General features: G+C 45.3%; 2 protein-coding genes across 3 annotated transcripts in view; one reads left to right on the top strand and one right to left on the bottom strand.

Annotated features, from left to right (window-relative positions):
- Window positions 1-3,071: 3,071 nt before the first annotated feature.
- On the top strand, window positions 3,072-7,770 carry LOC129815311 (kelch repeat and BTB domain-containing protein 12-like). The gene is made up of 6 exons (XM_055869000.1): window positions 3,072-3,473; window positions 3,905-5,084; window positions 5,508-5,778; window positions 6,101-6,251; window positions 6,450-6,647; window positions 7,086-7,770. Exons 2-6 carry the CDS (start codon window positions 4,006-4,008, stop codon window positions 7,253-7,255), a joined length of 1,869 nt encoding a protein of 622 aa, XP_055724975.1. The 5' UTR covers window positions 3,072-3,473; window positions 3,905-4,005; the 3' UTR covers window positions 7,256-7,770.
- Window positions 7,771-7,860: 90 nt separating this feature from the next.
- LOC129815309 (arginine-glutamic acid dipeptide repeats protein-like) overlaps window positions 7,861-16,259 on the bottom strand; it is a 56,095-nt gene continuing 47,696 nt past the window's right edge. For both annotated transcript variants that reach the window (XM_055868997.1, XM_055868991.1), the window contains exon 18: window positions 7,861-10,279. The gene's annotated coding sequence lies outside the window, so the exon portion shown is untranslated. The remainder of the gene's footprint in view (window positions 10,280-16,259) is intronic.

The raw sequence follows: 16,259 nt of genomic DNA, 5'->3' as shown, positions 1-16,259 counted from the left end.
TTAGCCGCTCGGTTAGGGGAGGCTGTGTCAGATTAGTCCATTCTCTGAGTCAGCTCCTCCAGTTTCTGCTCATCCAGCACATTTCTCTCCACTCTGTAACCCCTAGTCCTCCGCCCCACCTTGTGGACAAGGTTGGGCTATTTTCTCCTCCCCGTGTAAGTCGCTTGAAGTGCCTGTCAATCCCTCTTTTATACAATATGACTATCTAGGAGGCATTTTTCCACCTCATATTTGATCATTCAAAGTCTTGAAGAGCCACATTTCAGGAAGGCTGGAATGTCCGGACTGCACTCTGGTCATAGGAAAGAGGTGTTCCACCAACAGATTTCTTACACTGCAAAAGTGATGCAAATGAACCATGAAAACACCAGGCAGCTGTCACGCCCTGACCTTAGAGAGCCTTTTTATGTCTCTATTTGATTTGGTCAGGGTGTGATTTGGGTGGGCATTCTATGTTCTTTATTTCTAGGTTTTGTATTTCTTTGTTTCTGGCCGAGTGTGGTTCTCAATCAGAGAAAGCTGTCTATTGTTGTCTCTGATTGGGGATCATAGGCAGCCCTTTTCCCGCCGTCTGTGTGGGATCTTGTTCTTTGTTTGTGTGCAGGGAGTTTGCACATTGAAGCTGTTCGGTCGTTGTTATTCTTTATTGTTTTGTCCTTTCTAAGTTTCACTTCGTTATTAAATGATGTGGAACTCAAAGAACGCTGCGCCTTGGTCTCTTTCTTCCGACGGCACCCGTATCAGAAGATCCCACCACAAAAAGACCAAGCAGCGTTTCTTGGAGGAGTGGAAATGGGAGGAGATAATGGAAGGCAAGGGACCCTGGGCACAGGCGGGAGAATATCTCCGTCCTAAGGAGGAGCTGGAAGCAGCTAAGGCGGAACGGCGACGCTACGAGGAGTTGGCTCAACGAGGCGTGCATGAGAGGCAGCCCCAGAATATTTTTGGGGAGGGGCACACGGGGAGATTGGCGGAATCAGGTTATAAACCTGAGCCAACTCCCCGTGCTTGCCGTGGGGAGAGCGTGACCGGGCAGGCACCATGTTATGCGGCTCTGCGCAGTGTGTCTCCAGTGCGCACTCATAGCCCAGTGCGCTATATTCCAGCTCCCCGCATCGGCCGGGCTAGAGTGGGCATCCAGCCAGGACGGATGGTGCCGGCTCAGAGCATCTGGTCTCCAGTGCGTCTCTTCGGTCCAGGACATCCTGCGCCGGCTCTGCGCACTGTGTCTCCGGTGCGCTCTCACAGCCCAGTGCGTCCTGTGCCAATGCCCCGCAGTTGCCGGGCTAGGGTGAGCATCCAGCCGGGAGGGGTTGTGCCAGCTCTGCTCTCCAGACCTCCAGTGCGTCTCCACGGCCCAGTGATGATCCATGGCACGAAGCCTCCAGTGATGATCCATGGCACGAAGCCTCCAGTGATGATCCATGGCACGAAGCCTCCAGTGATGATCCATGGCACGAAGCCTCCAGTGATGATCCATGGCACGAAGCCTCCAGTGATGATCCATGGCACGAAGCCTCCAGTGATGATCCATGGCACGAAGCCACCAGTGATGATCCATGGCACGAAGCCTCCAGTGATGAGTCATGGCATGAAGATTCCAACGACGGCCTCCAGTCCAGAGCCTCCAAAGACGGTCTCCAGTCCGGAGCCTCCAACGACGGTTTCCAGTCCAGAGCCTCCAACGACAGTCTCCAGTCCAGAGCCTCCAACGACAGTCTCCAGTCCGGAGCCTCCAATGACGGCCGCCAGTCCGGAGCCTCCAGCGACGGTCTCTAGTCCGGAGTCTCCAGCGACGGTCTCCAGTCCGGAGCATCCAGCGACGGTCCCCAGTCCGGGACCCGCAACAAGGATTCCCAGTCCGGGGCCCGCAGCGAGGGTCCCCAGTCCGGGGCCCGCGACGAGGGTCCCCAGTCCGGGGCCCGCGACGAGGGTCCCCAGTCCGGGGTCGGCAACGAGGATCCCCGCACCAAAGGCGCCACCAAAGTGGGGTGAGCCAGAGGTGGAGTGGGGTCTACGTCCCGCACTAGAGCCGCCACCGAGGATAGATGCCCACCCAGACCCTCCCCTATAGGTTCAGGTTTTGCGGCCGGAGTCCTCACCTTTGGGGGGGGTACTGTCACACCCTGACCTTAGAGAAACCTTTTTACGTCTCTATTTGGTTTGGTCAGGGTGTGATTTGGGTGGGCATTCTATGTTCTTTATTGCTAGGTTTTGTATTTCTTTGTTTCTGGCCGAGTGTGGTTCTCAATCAGAGGCAGCTGTCTATCGTTGTCTCTGATTGGGGATCATACTTAGGCAGCCCTTTCCCTCCTTCTGTGTGGGATCTTGTTCTTTGTTTGTGTGCAGGGAGTTTGCACATCGAAGCTGTTCGGTTGTTGTTATTCTTTATTGTTTTGTCCTTTCTAAGTTTCACTTCGTTATTAAATTATGTGGAACTCAAAGAACGCTGCGCAAAGGTGCGGTCTCTTCCTTCCGACGACACCCGTTACAGCAGCCAGTAGCTTATGACATACTAGTCCTGTCATCTATTACAGACAGCTGTGGTTTAGAGGACATTGGACAGACAGAGACAAAGGATATGGAAATTATAGATTAACTTCAGTTGGAAAACAACATACTACATATACAGTACATATAGCATTTTCTGATTTACGGCCTACACAGGATATCACAGGGAAATGCCTTCAGTTTAAAAAAACGAACAATTTTGTTTTGCAATACCTGTAGGGTTCATAAGGGTCCTTCATTGCTTTGTTCAGGATGTTCACAACATAGAGATCCTATGCAATTACAAATTCCTAATTCTATGGTTCACACCACCTCAGGTTAAAATTTTAACATCAATCTGTTGAGTGGTATGAACAAAGTATCAGCTGCATCATTGCAAGTTTATTATTATGAATATTATGAATATTGTGATTGTTATCATTCAAAATGACTGTAGTCGCTTTAAGAGAGTGACATGAAGAATCCAACCCAGAAGCTGGTTCCATGTGCCAGTCCACAGATACATAAGCCTACACCCCCCCCCCCCCCCCCTTCCCCCCAAAAATATAGCGATAGCAAAGAATAGCAATCGGGTTGTATTTTACTTGTGAAATTCTAATAGACCATTGCTCAACATTACACAACATTATCATATGTGAGTCTCCTGACATTATTCCGTGTAAAAACAAAATGTGCCCCTCGCCCCTATATGCCTGCTGCCTCTCTGACCCAGTTGCCGTTCCATTGGCCATATCATAGTCTATTTTAGGTGTGTTGCTCAGCTCAGAGGGCCAGGGCATTCAGGCAGGGAAGCGAGAGAAGGGGAAGGTAAACAGTGCTGGGTTTCAGAGAGGATAGCTTGGCCCCCTGTCTCTCTCTGACCACTCTTCCTGGTGCATTCAGCTACATTAACAACAACGCCTGCAGCCTGGCTGACTGAGGAACCTGATGGTCTACTGGAATAAGAGGATTCCCACTGATCGGTAGGACAGGATGAAATAGGCTTGACTACTGTGTGATCAAAGGGCAAAATAATCTCTAATAACACTAAAGGGCGTAAGACTTTAGTAACATAATGCATAGTGGGAGATGATACTGATTAGTGTTTAACATGGATCCCTGGTTTCACAGGCAAGCAGGGCATGGACATGCTTTAGTTGCTGTACTGTTATGCTGTGGTGTATGTGTCAATATGGGAAATTAGAATTCCAGTAAGAAATGTTCGTCACACTTACTGATTTATATTGACAAGGTCAGAACTACAAATTTGAAGATAAGGAATGTCTTTTTAACTATCAAATATTCACAAAATGACTTAGATTACAAAACTCTACTCAACATAAATGTAAACAATGTACTGGGGTCTTGATCATATCAACATTGAACTTGTGTTTCTTTCTTTCTATACTTTCAGATAAAGAACCTCCTTGTTTTGATTTTTATTTAAATCTATTTACATTTTTCGTAATTTTTTTCGAAGTTAAGTTATTACTGTTGAATAAACATTAGATCCAAATGGATCTGAGAGCTAAACATAGTCTGGGTCTTCTGGACCAGCTGAGGAAGATGAGGGAGACAGAGAAGCTGACAGATGTGGTGTTGGTGGCTGAGGACATCAGCTTCCCCTGCCATCGCGTGGTCCTCTCAGCCTTCAGCCCTTACTTCCGGGTCATGTTCACCTGTGGCCTGCGGGAGTGCAGTACTAGGGAGGTATTTCTACGTGACACCCCAGCCGATAGCCTGGGTCTATTGTTGAACTACATGTACTGTTCTGAGCTCCCACTCAACAACGCCAATGTACAGGGGGTGTCCGTTGCCGCTTTCCTTCTACAGATGGACGAGGTATTCAACCGCTGCCAGAGCCACATGAGGGAGAACATGGACGCTTCCAACTGCCTCGGGGTGTACTACTATGCCCGCGACCTTGGAGCCGAGGAGCTGGCCGACCATGCCCAGAGATACCTACGGACGCACTTCGTTCAGGTGTGTATGAGCGAGGAGATTCTAGAACTAGAGGCCCATAAACTGGGGGCGCTGCTGAGCTCCGACGACCTCAACGTGTCACGGGAGGAGACCATCCTGGATGTGGTGCTGCGCTGGGTCAGACAGGACACTCTAGGAGATGGGGTGGAGGACGGGCGGAGTAGACACCTGGCTGAGCTCTTGAGGAAGGTGCGCCTCCCCCTGGTGGCCCCTGACTACCTGAAGGAGACCATGAAGAGGAATATGTCCCTTCTGGCAGATGCAGAGTGTCTGGAGATGATGGAGGAGGCTCTGGAGGCCACTGGGATGCACCCTGCAGTTGCTCCAAGGAAACTGAAGCTCCGCTATGGGATGGAGACCACAGATTTGCTACTTTGCATCGGCAACGAGGGCGGAGGGATCCGATCGCGGTATGGAAATTATTCAGAACGCAGCTTCTGCTATGCCCCCTCCACGGGCCGGACCTACTATATCACATCCCCGCGCTACGGAGATGTTCTGGGAGTCGTGTGTGCCGGGGTCGTCACCGAGGGCAACGAGATTGTGGTGGCTGGGGAGGCAGGGGTGAGGAAAATGGCCAGGCAAACGAACAGGAATGTGGAGATATTCAGGTAGGAATCTGGATAAACGGTGTCATGAGCTTTGTGTGTTTGAATGAGATCATCAGCAGTAATAAACCTATTGGTCAGTGATGAGAGTGGCATACTGTGGCCAGGTAGTGTGTGTATGTAAACAACGTCACTCTGCTTGCTTAGCGAGTACCACTTCCTCCTGTTTCGGCTCACACGAGGCTTGAACCCAGGGCCTCTGCCTTGCTAGCACACGTGACCGCCCTCCTGAAGCTTCTTACCAGTCTGTGCCACGCGAAAGCTAGCCATTCGCTGGTGCAAGTGGGGACACTTTAGACTGCTACATGTAGACAGGTAGAATGTGTGGTCAGGTGAGAATGATGGTCAGCACCCCTGTGTTTATTTTAGCATGCTAGAGTCTGACTAAAACCACTGTCCCTGACTTGTCTGTGTTGTCCTCCTCAGGTACAGGGTGGAGGCCCAAGGGACCTGGGAGCACCTGAGCTCAGCTGAATACCGAGACTCATACGCACTGGGGGCGCTGGGTGATACTATTTATCTGCTGGGAGGCCAGATGAAGCTGAAGAACCAGTACCTCATCACCAACTGTGTGGAACGCTGGTCCCTGCAGGGTGGGCCCTGGCGTAGTGCCGCCCCGCTACCAATGCCACTGGCCTATCATAGCGTGGTCCATCTGAAGGACCGCCTCTACGTGCTCGGGGGTCGAACTCCACAGGTAATGTACTAAAGAGAAGGGGTTTGATATACAGTAAAATGAATAGTCAGTCAATGCTACTCTGTCTTATGTTTGTGTTTGTGCGTTTGTGTGTGTCTGCGTGTGTGCAATGTGTGGGCAGGTAGGCCAAGGGGCGTTTAATTCAGTCTCACAACATCCATGTATTTTTGGAGTCCCTCACTCTCACTCATGTACACACTATGCTTGAGGCTGTGAGGCCTTGGGAGCAGATCTATCTGTGTCAGTATGTGACTGTGAGCCTGCTCTCTATCCCCTCCTCCTTCTCTAAACTCTGCACCTGTCCTGTCACTCCCCATGGCAGTCCTGGCGGATGGATGACGAGCCAGACCGCTTGAGCAACCGTCTGTTGGAGTATGACCCTGAGACAAACAAGTGGACAGAGCTGGGTCCCATGAAGCACTCTAAGTACCGCTGTAGTGCTGTGGTGCTCAATGGGGAAATCTACGTGATGGGTGAGATTTAAAAGATAAACAACACATAGGCTGTTTGTTTTTCAGCACATTGCTTTCATTAGTTTCATGGTGGTCATGGCCCCTCAACATAAATAGTATGTTTGGACAGATCAGTTTAAGAGTTTTTGAAAGTAGTACCTGACAACACAAGAAGTAAATGTCTCAGTACACGAAAACATCCCAGTTGTGTTCTAACAGGGGGCATCGGCTGTGAGGGGGTAGATCGTGGGCAGTCCCGTCGTTGCCTTGATGCTGTGGAGATCTACAACCCCGATGGAGACTTCTGGAGAGATGGGCCCACTATGCCCTCTCCGCAGATATCCCTACGCAGCAATGCCTCCAACGCCGGAGTGGTGGGGGGCAAGCTATATGTGTGCGGATACAACAAGGGAGCTGGTAACTAAACCCACTTTCCTTTCCACTGTTCATAAAAATTAGAAACCCACACACTGCTCTTACTAGTATCACTTAATTTTACTGAAGCTTACGTGTCAGCCTCTTGGCCTTCGTCAGAGCTTTGAAGGTCAACACGTAATCTTCAATAAAATTAAGTGATACTAGCAAGAGCAGTGTGTAGGTTTCTCTTTTCTTTGAAGTTTTCGCATTATTCCCGTGCACCTGCAGCAAGTGCCTTTTTTTACTTTCCACTGTTCGAAAAACTGTGACATCATGTGGGACTTGTTTGAGTAAACGATTACCTGTCCTTTTAAGAACTAAACAAGTTGACTGTAGCTGAAGGCTGTTTAATATGATTGCCACACCACTTTAAAATGCCTGATTCTAATAGTGACAAAAATTATATTCCTGGCCTATGCCAATCCCTGTGTCCCTCAGATTGTCATGAGGACATAATCAAGGACATCCTGGAACTAGACCCATGGGAGAACTGCTGGACCGTGGTGGCCCGCAATGCTCTGATGCATGATGCCTACGACGTCTGCTTGGTGGCAAGCCTCAATCCCCGGGAGCTCATGTCTCCCCCGGCAGACCTAGTAACTCAGTGACACCCACCCATCCTAAGGTCCCATTCTTATCTAAGAGCAACTTGGGCAATAAAGATTTTTTTCTGAAAACTGAGAGCTGATAATATTGAGCAAGACCTTTCCGCTGCTGTGGGCCAGGAGTGAAAATGCAGTAGTGCTGGCTGATCCTGGTGATGCTTGTTGGTTTATTGAGACGCATTTGATCTCTCGTGACATTACAGTTAGTGTTTGAAGCCCTGATCTGAGTGGGGCACTGCACAAAATCCAACTCTGCACTTGTCTTGAACTGTATATGAACTACTAACTTGCACATTTAGAAGTAGACATTGTATCTATCTTCAATGAATATCATACCTTAGTGGGTTTTATGGCACAGCTTGTAAATATAATTGTTGTGATTTTGTATCTCGTTGTAAAATGCCTCTCTAGCTATCTCTAGAATTTTGGAAAGTAAACCATAGACAGGTCCTTCACAATCTAGTGATTTTAAATCAATCATTCACTGCTTTTTGCTCTTTACATCTGTGTTCAAGATTATATTTGTCATGCAAATAAAGCAGTGCCTACAGTGCCTTGCAAAAGTATTCACCCCCTTAGCGTTTTTCCTATTTTGCTGCAATACAATCTGTCATTTAAATAGATTTTTATTTGGATATCATGTAATGGACATACACAAAATAGTGAAATGAAAAAAATTATTTGTTAAAAAAATAATACTAATAATTTAACTGAAAAGTGGTGGGTGCATATGTATTCACCCCCTTTGCTATTGTTGGAATCGGCTAAACTTTGAACATTGAGATATTAAATAAATGAGAGAGACGAAGCCTTGAATTGAAAGAATCTGAAACCTGTTTCAGTCTTCCAGAGATTTGAGACAGGGACGGAGGTTCACCTTCCAGCAGGACAATGACCCTAAGCATACTGCTAAAGCAACACTTGGGTGATTTAAGGGGAAACATTTAAATGTCTTGGAATGGCCTAGTCAAAGCCCAGACCTCAATCCAATTGAGAATCTGTGGTATGACTTAAAGATTGCTGTACACCAGCGGAACCAATCCAACTTGAAGGAGCTGGAGCAGTTTTGCCTTGAAGAATGGGCAAAAATCCCATTGGCTAGATGTGCCAAGCTTATAGAGACATACCCCAAGAGACTTGCAGCTGTATTTGCTGCAAAAGGTGGCTCTACAAAATATTGGCTTTGGGGGGGTGAATAGTTATGCACGCTCAAGTAGTTTTTTTGTCTTATTTCTTGTTTGTTTCACACCAAAAATATTTTGCATCTTCAAAGTGGTAGGCATGTTGTGTAAATCAAATGATACAAACCCCCGAAAAATCTATTTCAATTCCAGGTTGTAAGGCAACAAAATAGGAAAAATGCCAAGGGGGTGAATACTTTCACAAGCCACTGTACAATTGAGTCTTTGCTCAGGCTTAATCATGTATTTGTGGAAATACTTCAAATGGGAAGGAACAATGTCGCTACCTCGCTCTCCAACCAAGTTTAGAAACCCTGTACAGTACTATACAAAACATTAGGAATACAAATGATATTGTCATGTCAAATGTTTGTGCTATTTGTCAAGCATATAACGCATGTGCCCTTGTGGTTGACTATGACAACATAAGACTTTTACATATCTGGTCTGTTTTGTTGGCAATAATCCACTCAGTGAGTAAAGATAGAAAAAGTTCTCTCCTTTCAACTATTCATCCCACTGCTTCCCTCTTTTCATCCCCTCCTTTTTGTGTGGCCAGATATTCTCTGACCTTTCATCACACAATTAATCAACAAAACACAAATATTAGCGTCTCTCATTATTTTCTATAAAAGGTTTAATCTTACTTAAGATGTCAGATGTAACATTTTCAGTTTCAAGTTTTTTTTTTCAAAACACAGCCTGACAGCCTGGGGCTCAGCCTGAGTCTTTTCCTAGGCGGGCCTGACATTGTTCCCTGTGGCCCTGCACACAGAGCTGTTACTGTCCTGGGACCACAAGCTGAAATGGTTGCGGTAGCCTCCAGAGGCTTTGTTAGACCTTTTCTCCTTGTCCTGCTGTCGTTTCTGAGGTTCTGGTTTGAGAATGTCCATTTCCATACTTTTGGGATCATGCTGCTCCTTGCTAGTCGATCCATCTCCCTGCTTCCTTTGATTTTTGAGGGGCTGTCGGTTCTTGTCCTGACCCCTGCCCACTACTCCACCATTACTCCTTTTCTTTGGTGGCATCAGTGCCCTCCTCCTGCTCCTGAAGGGCGGTTTCCTCTGTCCCTGGCCTCTCTGGGTGAACCTACGTATAGCCATGGTGCTCCTGCCCCTGGGGCTCTCTGAGGGGACCGCTGCAGGCTTGCTGTGGTCAGGCTGGCTGCTCTGCTCTGGATTGCAGTTTGAGTTCATGATGATGCAGGTGCTCCTAATGGTCACGTCCTGTATCAGCGCGTAGGCCCTGCTGGGGCCCTGAAAGCCCTGCATGGGGTACTGTAAGGCTGTAGCTGCAGAGGGTCCTGTGCCTGTCCCTGGTCCATAAGTCACAGCGGTAGAGCGTGTTTGGTATGGGTACACCATCTGCCAGGAGGTCTTAGCCAGCTTATCCAGCACCATCTGGCTATACAGCTCCAGCTGATCCTCCTCCGCCTCCTCCATCATCACAGGAGGAAGGTACAGGGCTCTGGGGGCAATGGCCTGGCCCTGGTCACATCTCTGAGGGTCCTTCTCTGGGTCCTCTCTCTGCAGGGTGCAGCCGCCCTGCTGCCCCTCTTTCCGTCTCCCTTACACCACATGATGCCACTGCTTTACAAGGCACCACAGAGACGTACACCTTCGAAGCACCTCTTCTCCTCACTCACCAGGCAGAACCTCTACAAGTCCTGGGGACATCTGGCCCGTGCTCTCTGTCACCCTGACAGGGGTGGGTTGGGGTTCGGACCAGTGCTGGGAAACTAACAGACAGGGCTATTCCTAGCATGATTTTGATCCCGGCTCTGCTCATGTCTCAGGACCTCCAGCTTCTGCTGCAGGCCCTGCATGTGGCAGCTGAGTGCTGTAGTCTAAGACAGAATAGAAGACAACAACGTTTGTTTGTACCCATAATAACTAAAAGCAAAGACAACAGAATCAAATGTACATAATTTACATTAAATTATTATCTTTAGTATGTCAAATAGTATTCTCAGCACCCAGAACCAAATATTGTCTGTGCCGGCCAGCTAATGTTTGGTCTGTAATGAGAGACTAGTGTTATACAACGGGTGGGTCTAATCCTGAATGCTGATTGGTTAAAACTACATTCCAGCCGGTGTCTATTCCAAAAGTTAGCATGGCTAGATCTATGACCTTAAAATGCCTATTTATTCTGTCCATCTGAACGCGCAATCCACTGTCTCATCAGCCCAGCCAGGCAATTTATAAACTTGATCTCCACAAAAAAAAACATTCTAGACATTATCTCACATTTCTTTTAGACTAACATTTCGTTTTCAACAGCTGAGATTTGAATAAACCTTGCTGTCGGTCTCTCCGACATTTGCAACATTGTTTCAATATTCAAATTTGATCTCCAGTTGTCGCATAGTAATAAATGTGTTAGGAGTCAGGATGAGACAGACAGGCAGGCAGCTTTTCTCAGCCAGTCGAAATCATGAATCAGCATCATGTTTATATAATATAAATATATATAAACAATAATATAAACAAAACAATATCAATAGAAAACAGCTAAAGCGAAAAACGAAGCGCAGCTAGTTTGCAGTCTTTCCTGCTTCAATTTGAAGTGATTGTGTTAGCTGTGTTGTTGGCTAGCTCCTCTGAAATTGTCCATTGTCCTGAAGAGATCACATTTTCTATGCCAGGTGAAATCGTGCATTATTAGCTCACTGTTATGGATGTTTCCAAATAAATGTCATTATAAAACAGCTTAAACAAATGCAAATGCAGCTACTTCGTTGTTATTCTGGCTGCACTGTTTTACATGACTGTAAGTTAACCGTAGTTGGCTAGCTAGCAAGCAAGGGATATAGATATATATATTTTACCTTTATTTAACTAGGCAATTCAGTTAAGAACAAATTCTTATTTACAATGACAGCCTACCCCGGCCAAACCCTTCCCTAACCTGGATGACGCTGGGACAATTGTGCACCGCCCCATGGGACTCCCGATCACGGCTAGTTGTGATACAGCCTGGAATCAAACCCAGGTCTGTAGTGACGGTTCTAGGACTGCGATGAAGTGCCTTAGACCACTGCGCCACTCAGGATAAGAAAGTTGCCAGCCAGTAAGGCAATAGAACATTTAGAACAAAAAGACTTAACGACTGGGTCGCGCCTCTGGCAACCAAACTGATAGAACGAAATGACCAGCCGGCTTGTGTAACAACCCTAGATTTGAATATGTTGGTAACCCATTGTATAAAAGTGATAATGCCCTCGAAGCCGGTGTTTGGAGACAATAAACTCAGCAAAAAAGAAACATCCCTTTTTCAGGACCCTGTCTTTCAAAGATAATTCGTAAAAATCCAAATAACTTCACATATCTTCATTGTAAAGGGTATAAACACTGTTAATGAACATGCACCTGTGGAACGGTTGTTAAGACACTAACAGCTTACAGACGGTAGGCAATTAAGGTCACATTTATGAAAACTTAAGACACTAAAGAGGCCTCTCTACTGACTCTGAAAAACACCAAAAGAAAGATGCCCAGGGTCCCTGCTCATCTGCGTGAACGTGCCTTAGGCATGCTGCAAGGAGGCATGAGGACTGCAGATGTGGCCAGGGCAATACATTGCAATATCCGTACTGTGAGACACCTAAGACAGCGCTGCAGGGAGACAGGACGGACAGCTGATCGTCCTCATAGTGGCAGACCACGTGTAACAACACCTGCACAGGATCGGTACATCCGAACATCACATCTGCGGGACAGGTACAGGATGGCAACAACTGCCTGAGTTACACTAGGAACGCACAATCCCTCCATCAGTGCTCTGTGACTGTCTGCAATAGGCTGAGAGAGGCTGGACTGAGGACTTGTAGGCCTGTTGTAAGGCAGGTCCTCACCAGACAACACCGGCAACAACGTCGCCTATAGGCACAAACCCACCGTCGCTGGACCAGACAGGACTGGCAAAAAATGTCTGGGAACTTTCAGGAAGAGTGGGGTAACATCTCAGAGCAAGAACTGGCAAATCTGGTGCAGTCCACGAGGAGGAGATGCACTGCAGTACTTAATGCAGCTGGTGGCCACCTCAGATACTGACTGTTACTTTAGATTTTGACCCCCCCCTTTGTTCAGGGACACATTATTCAATTTCTGTTAGTCACATGTCTGTGGAACTTGTTCAGTTTATGTCTCAGTTGTTGACTCTTGTTATGTTCATACACATATTTACACGTTAAATTTGCTGAAAATAAACGCAGTTGACAGTGAGAGGACGTTTCTTTTTTTGCTGAGTTTATTGACACGGTTTGCCGGCCCTAACAACACCCGTGACAATATACTCCAAACAGCTTCTTGGGCATTATCACTTAAGTAACACACTTGTTACCAACTCTCAACCCAAACACCCTCATTAAGTGTAAATTCAACATCAGGACAAAGGCTTTAAATTACAGATATAAATGCCACCTGTTCTCACCTCTGTCCTCCATCTCTTTCCACATCTGATTCTGGGAGCTCAGTTTATTCAGCATGGCCTCAAATTGCTGTGCAAAGCCAAACTGCAGACTGGCTAGGTTTTGCTGCACTAAAATATGTTGAATGGTAATCCAAATGAATACAACACAATCCATAGAACTAGAGACCTATGTAAAAAGATCGACACCATCTATATTACATACTGTCCATTATAGCCACCAAGACCAGCTCATTCATCATAATTTCAAAATAGAGGTTAATTAAGACCTTTTCTAAAAAATAAAATATGCACAAGATCATCATTTGACTACTGAACAAGTGCTCCCTCTACTGGTCTGAGAAATTATGTCTATATAAACATGTTTATTAATGAGAATTACAAAATATATTCTACTGAAAGTTAAGATGAATTGTTCTAAGCAATTGACATGTCTTTGCAAAATTTTTGTTGCCCGTTGTAGTGCTCTGATCAATGTGATTTACAGAGAGCTTGATCTGAAACCCAAATAGAAGCAGGGTTGATCATTATCATATCAGAAAACGAGGACCAGGCCAGCAGCACCATTCAGCAAAAATATTTTATTCTGGATGTTGCCTTACATTTTCAAGGTTGTCACAAAACTGTAGGAATCCAGAGGTGAGAATGTCACTGATAAAAATACAATTAAACCTCAAAATAGGCTACCTTATATTGTTTGTATCTTTGGCACAATAAAACCCCTGCAGAAACATGGACATAGGTGACACTCACGAGGCACAGCTACCTCTCGCTATTTGATTTTGCCTTTTTCTCATCCTCTTCAAAAAAGCTTGGCACCCTCACTTTGTCCTTTACGTCTCCGAACAGGAATAGTTTGGCATTGTAACTGATTAAAAATCTTTGGCTCACTTGCCTGAAACACAATGACCGGTTCATCATAAAACAACCCCTATGATGTAACTGGAATGATGAGATAGATCTTCTTCTTCTATGTTTTTGTTTTATTATTTCACTGCCATACTGTGTTTGATATTGTCTATCCAACTTGTCTCAAGAGGACCACAATGGAAATAAGTTCCAGACTTTATTGTGTGTTATCCTCAATGATTTTATTCATGTGCATGCATGGCTTTTAAGTTTTATGTGTGCTTGTTTTTTTTAAATGGTTGAATTAATAAACTAAACTAAACAAAGAGAAGCTCTGACAATTTGTAGTTTGTTCTTGAGCTCATCAGGTGAATTTCTAAACGTTGTGTTGTAAATTGATGGGATATTACATATTATGAGCAAATATAATGCATTTACTGAACTCAACACTGTGGCACAAACATGGACATGATGATGTGAAAAGAAGATGGTTCAGCAAATTGAAGAAAATATGGGCTAATATCTACCTCCTGTGACTGAGCTAACGTTACCGGATGTTCTGTTTGAAAAGCCCATGTCCCGCGACATGTCCTGAGAGTTTTCAGGCAAAAACTGGGATTCAAACAGAAACTGTGAGTCTGCCAAGCTGGAGTAGTCACTGGTAGCTCCATTCCTGATTGTGATAAAGAAGTTACTCAAAAGAAAGAAACCTGCAGAGATTTCCAGTAACCAAAATGTTACTCCAGCATCACTTGTGCCAAAATATAAAACATTTAAAGAAGCACAGAGAAGTAAATTGGATTTAATGAGGAAAAAGAAAGATATGGACATGGCAATTGCCAGAGCGACAAAGGGAGTCAAATTTCTGAAAGTCAGACAAGCAGAACCTCATTGTGTGACGAAAGGGAGCATCTCTGGTGAGACTGACCTTGCACTTAGTGCTGAAGAAACAAAGCAAACTGTTACCAACTTAGAACAATCAAATGTGACGTCTAAACGCAGAAAAAGTAAAAGAGCGCTACCCATGCTGCGAGAAATGGGTCTGGACCTTGATGTTGCATCCTAACCTGCAAAAACTAAACTTGAATTTCAGTTACTGACTAATGGTGTAATTTAATGTTCAACAATAACAAAAAAAATGAACACAAAAGACATTAAAAAGTAAGAGGATTTGCGTATTTTCTTTACGATATTCTAGAATACAATTTGGATTTTAATTAGCAAAAACGTTTGAGACTTTTTAAAAACTTTGAGTCATGCATTTTAAGTAAAGTGAGAAATTCTTAGGAATCAACACATATGACCTCGTAAATATAATGGTGAATTCTCAAAAGAGGTCTTTGTAATACCTGATGTGCTTCATCCCAGGAAAAGAAAAGCTGTTCCTTTACTCTAAGAAAATTCAGACAGATTTCAGAAAAAAACAGCATGCACGACAGGAATCTCTTCATCTTGGCCAGAAAAAAAAGAAATGGACCTGCTGACAAAGAAAAAAAGTCAGAGGAAGAGCCTGATCTTCTCTCTGTGAATAGCCAGTTGCACATTTGCCTGGACATTATCAATGACATTGTTACAAGTGATGAAGTGCAGGATTTTTTCCAAACTTTCCAAATACTTTGTTGAGACTGGTCCAGAGAAGAAATTCAAACAAATCCTTGCTGAATACAGATCAGACATCCTACCGCTCGTTGTTGAGGAATATGATACTATGTCTCACTCTGAAAAGACAATGATGTCCGTTGTGAATGAGCTCCTCTGTGGCTTACATTTCCTTAGCTCATCAGGCAAAAACAACTCTTCTACTGTGGGAAAATATGATTTTTGGAGATGAGGAAACAATAGCCCATAGCAGCCCTAACATTGGAACAACAGAGTTGGAGCCTGGAACAGTGCGTTTGGTGAGAACTGTGAGTGATGCTGTCCAAGAGCTGGGATGGGCAGAGGACGGTCAGCTTGTTCTGGGTTCTGATTTCTAAGCTAATCACTGATCTTCTCTGGAGAGCCCCGACTTCAAAGGGAAAGGAGTTTGGAATGTAACGAAGATACCACACCCCTTTTACCAAGCTCAAAGAATGGCAGGATGATGGGATAGACCTTGAAGGAAATGTACAGTTCTTTGACGACATTGAGGTGCCCAAAGACCTTGTGTTGGACTGGCTTACCATGTGGCCAGACCCAGACTTTTTTGAATTGACCATTCAGGTTGTTGAGTTGATCTTAGCAAGTTTTTTGGAGGTATGTGGTAAAATGCCTGTCGATCTACAGCCAATGTCAAATATTGATGATCGAGGCAGAAAGGATTTGGGGGTATTCAAAAATCTTCAAAAGGCCAAGTCAAGTGCAGTCAGTGTTGTATTTGAAACCATGGACATGTTCATGAAGACTTGCACTTGGGAGTGGCTCCGGACTATGGACAAAGAAAAAAACTGTTGGTGTTAAAATCACTGCAGAAAGCAGTGAGACTAGTTTTGCCAAAAGGAATGAGGAATATTAAGCAAAGGTTTGCAAAGGTTTGCGTAGAGAAAAACACACAGAAGCAGTGGAGC

The sequence above is a fragment of the Salvelinus fontinalis genome, chromosome 18, assembly GCF_029448725.1.
Source record: "Salvelinus fontinalis isolate EN_2023a chromosome 18, ASM2944872v1, whole genome shotgun sequence".
In the NCBI taxonomy this organism is placed as follows: domain Eukaryota; kingdom Metazoa; phylum Chordata; class Actinopteri; order Salmoniformes; family Salmonidae; genus Salvelinus; species Salvelinus fontinalis.
This window is presented reverse-complemented; position numbering and strand designations above follow the sequence as displayed.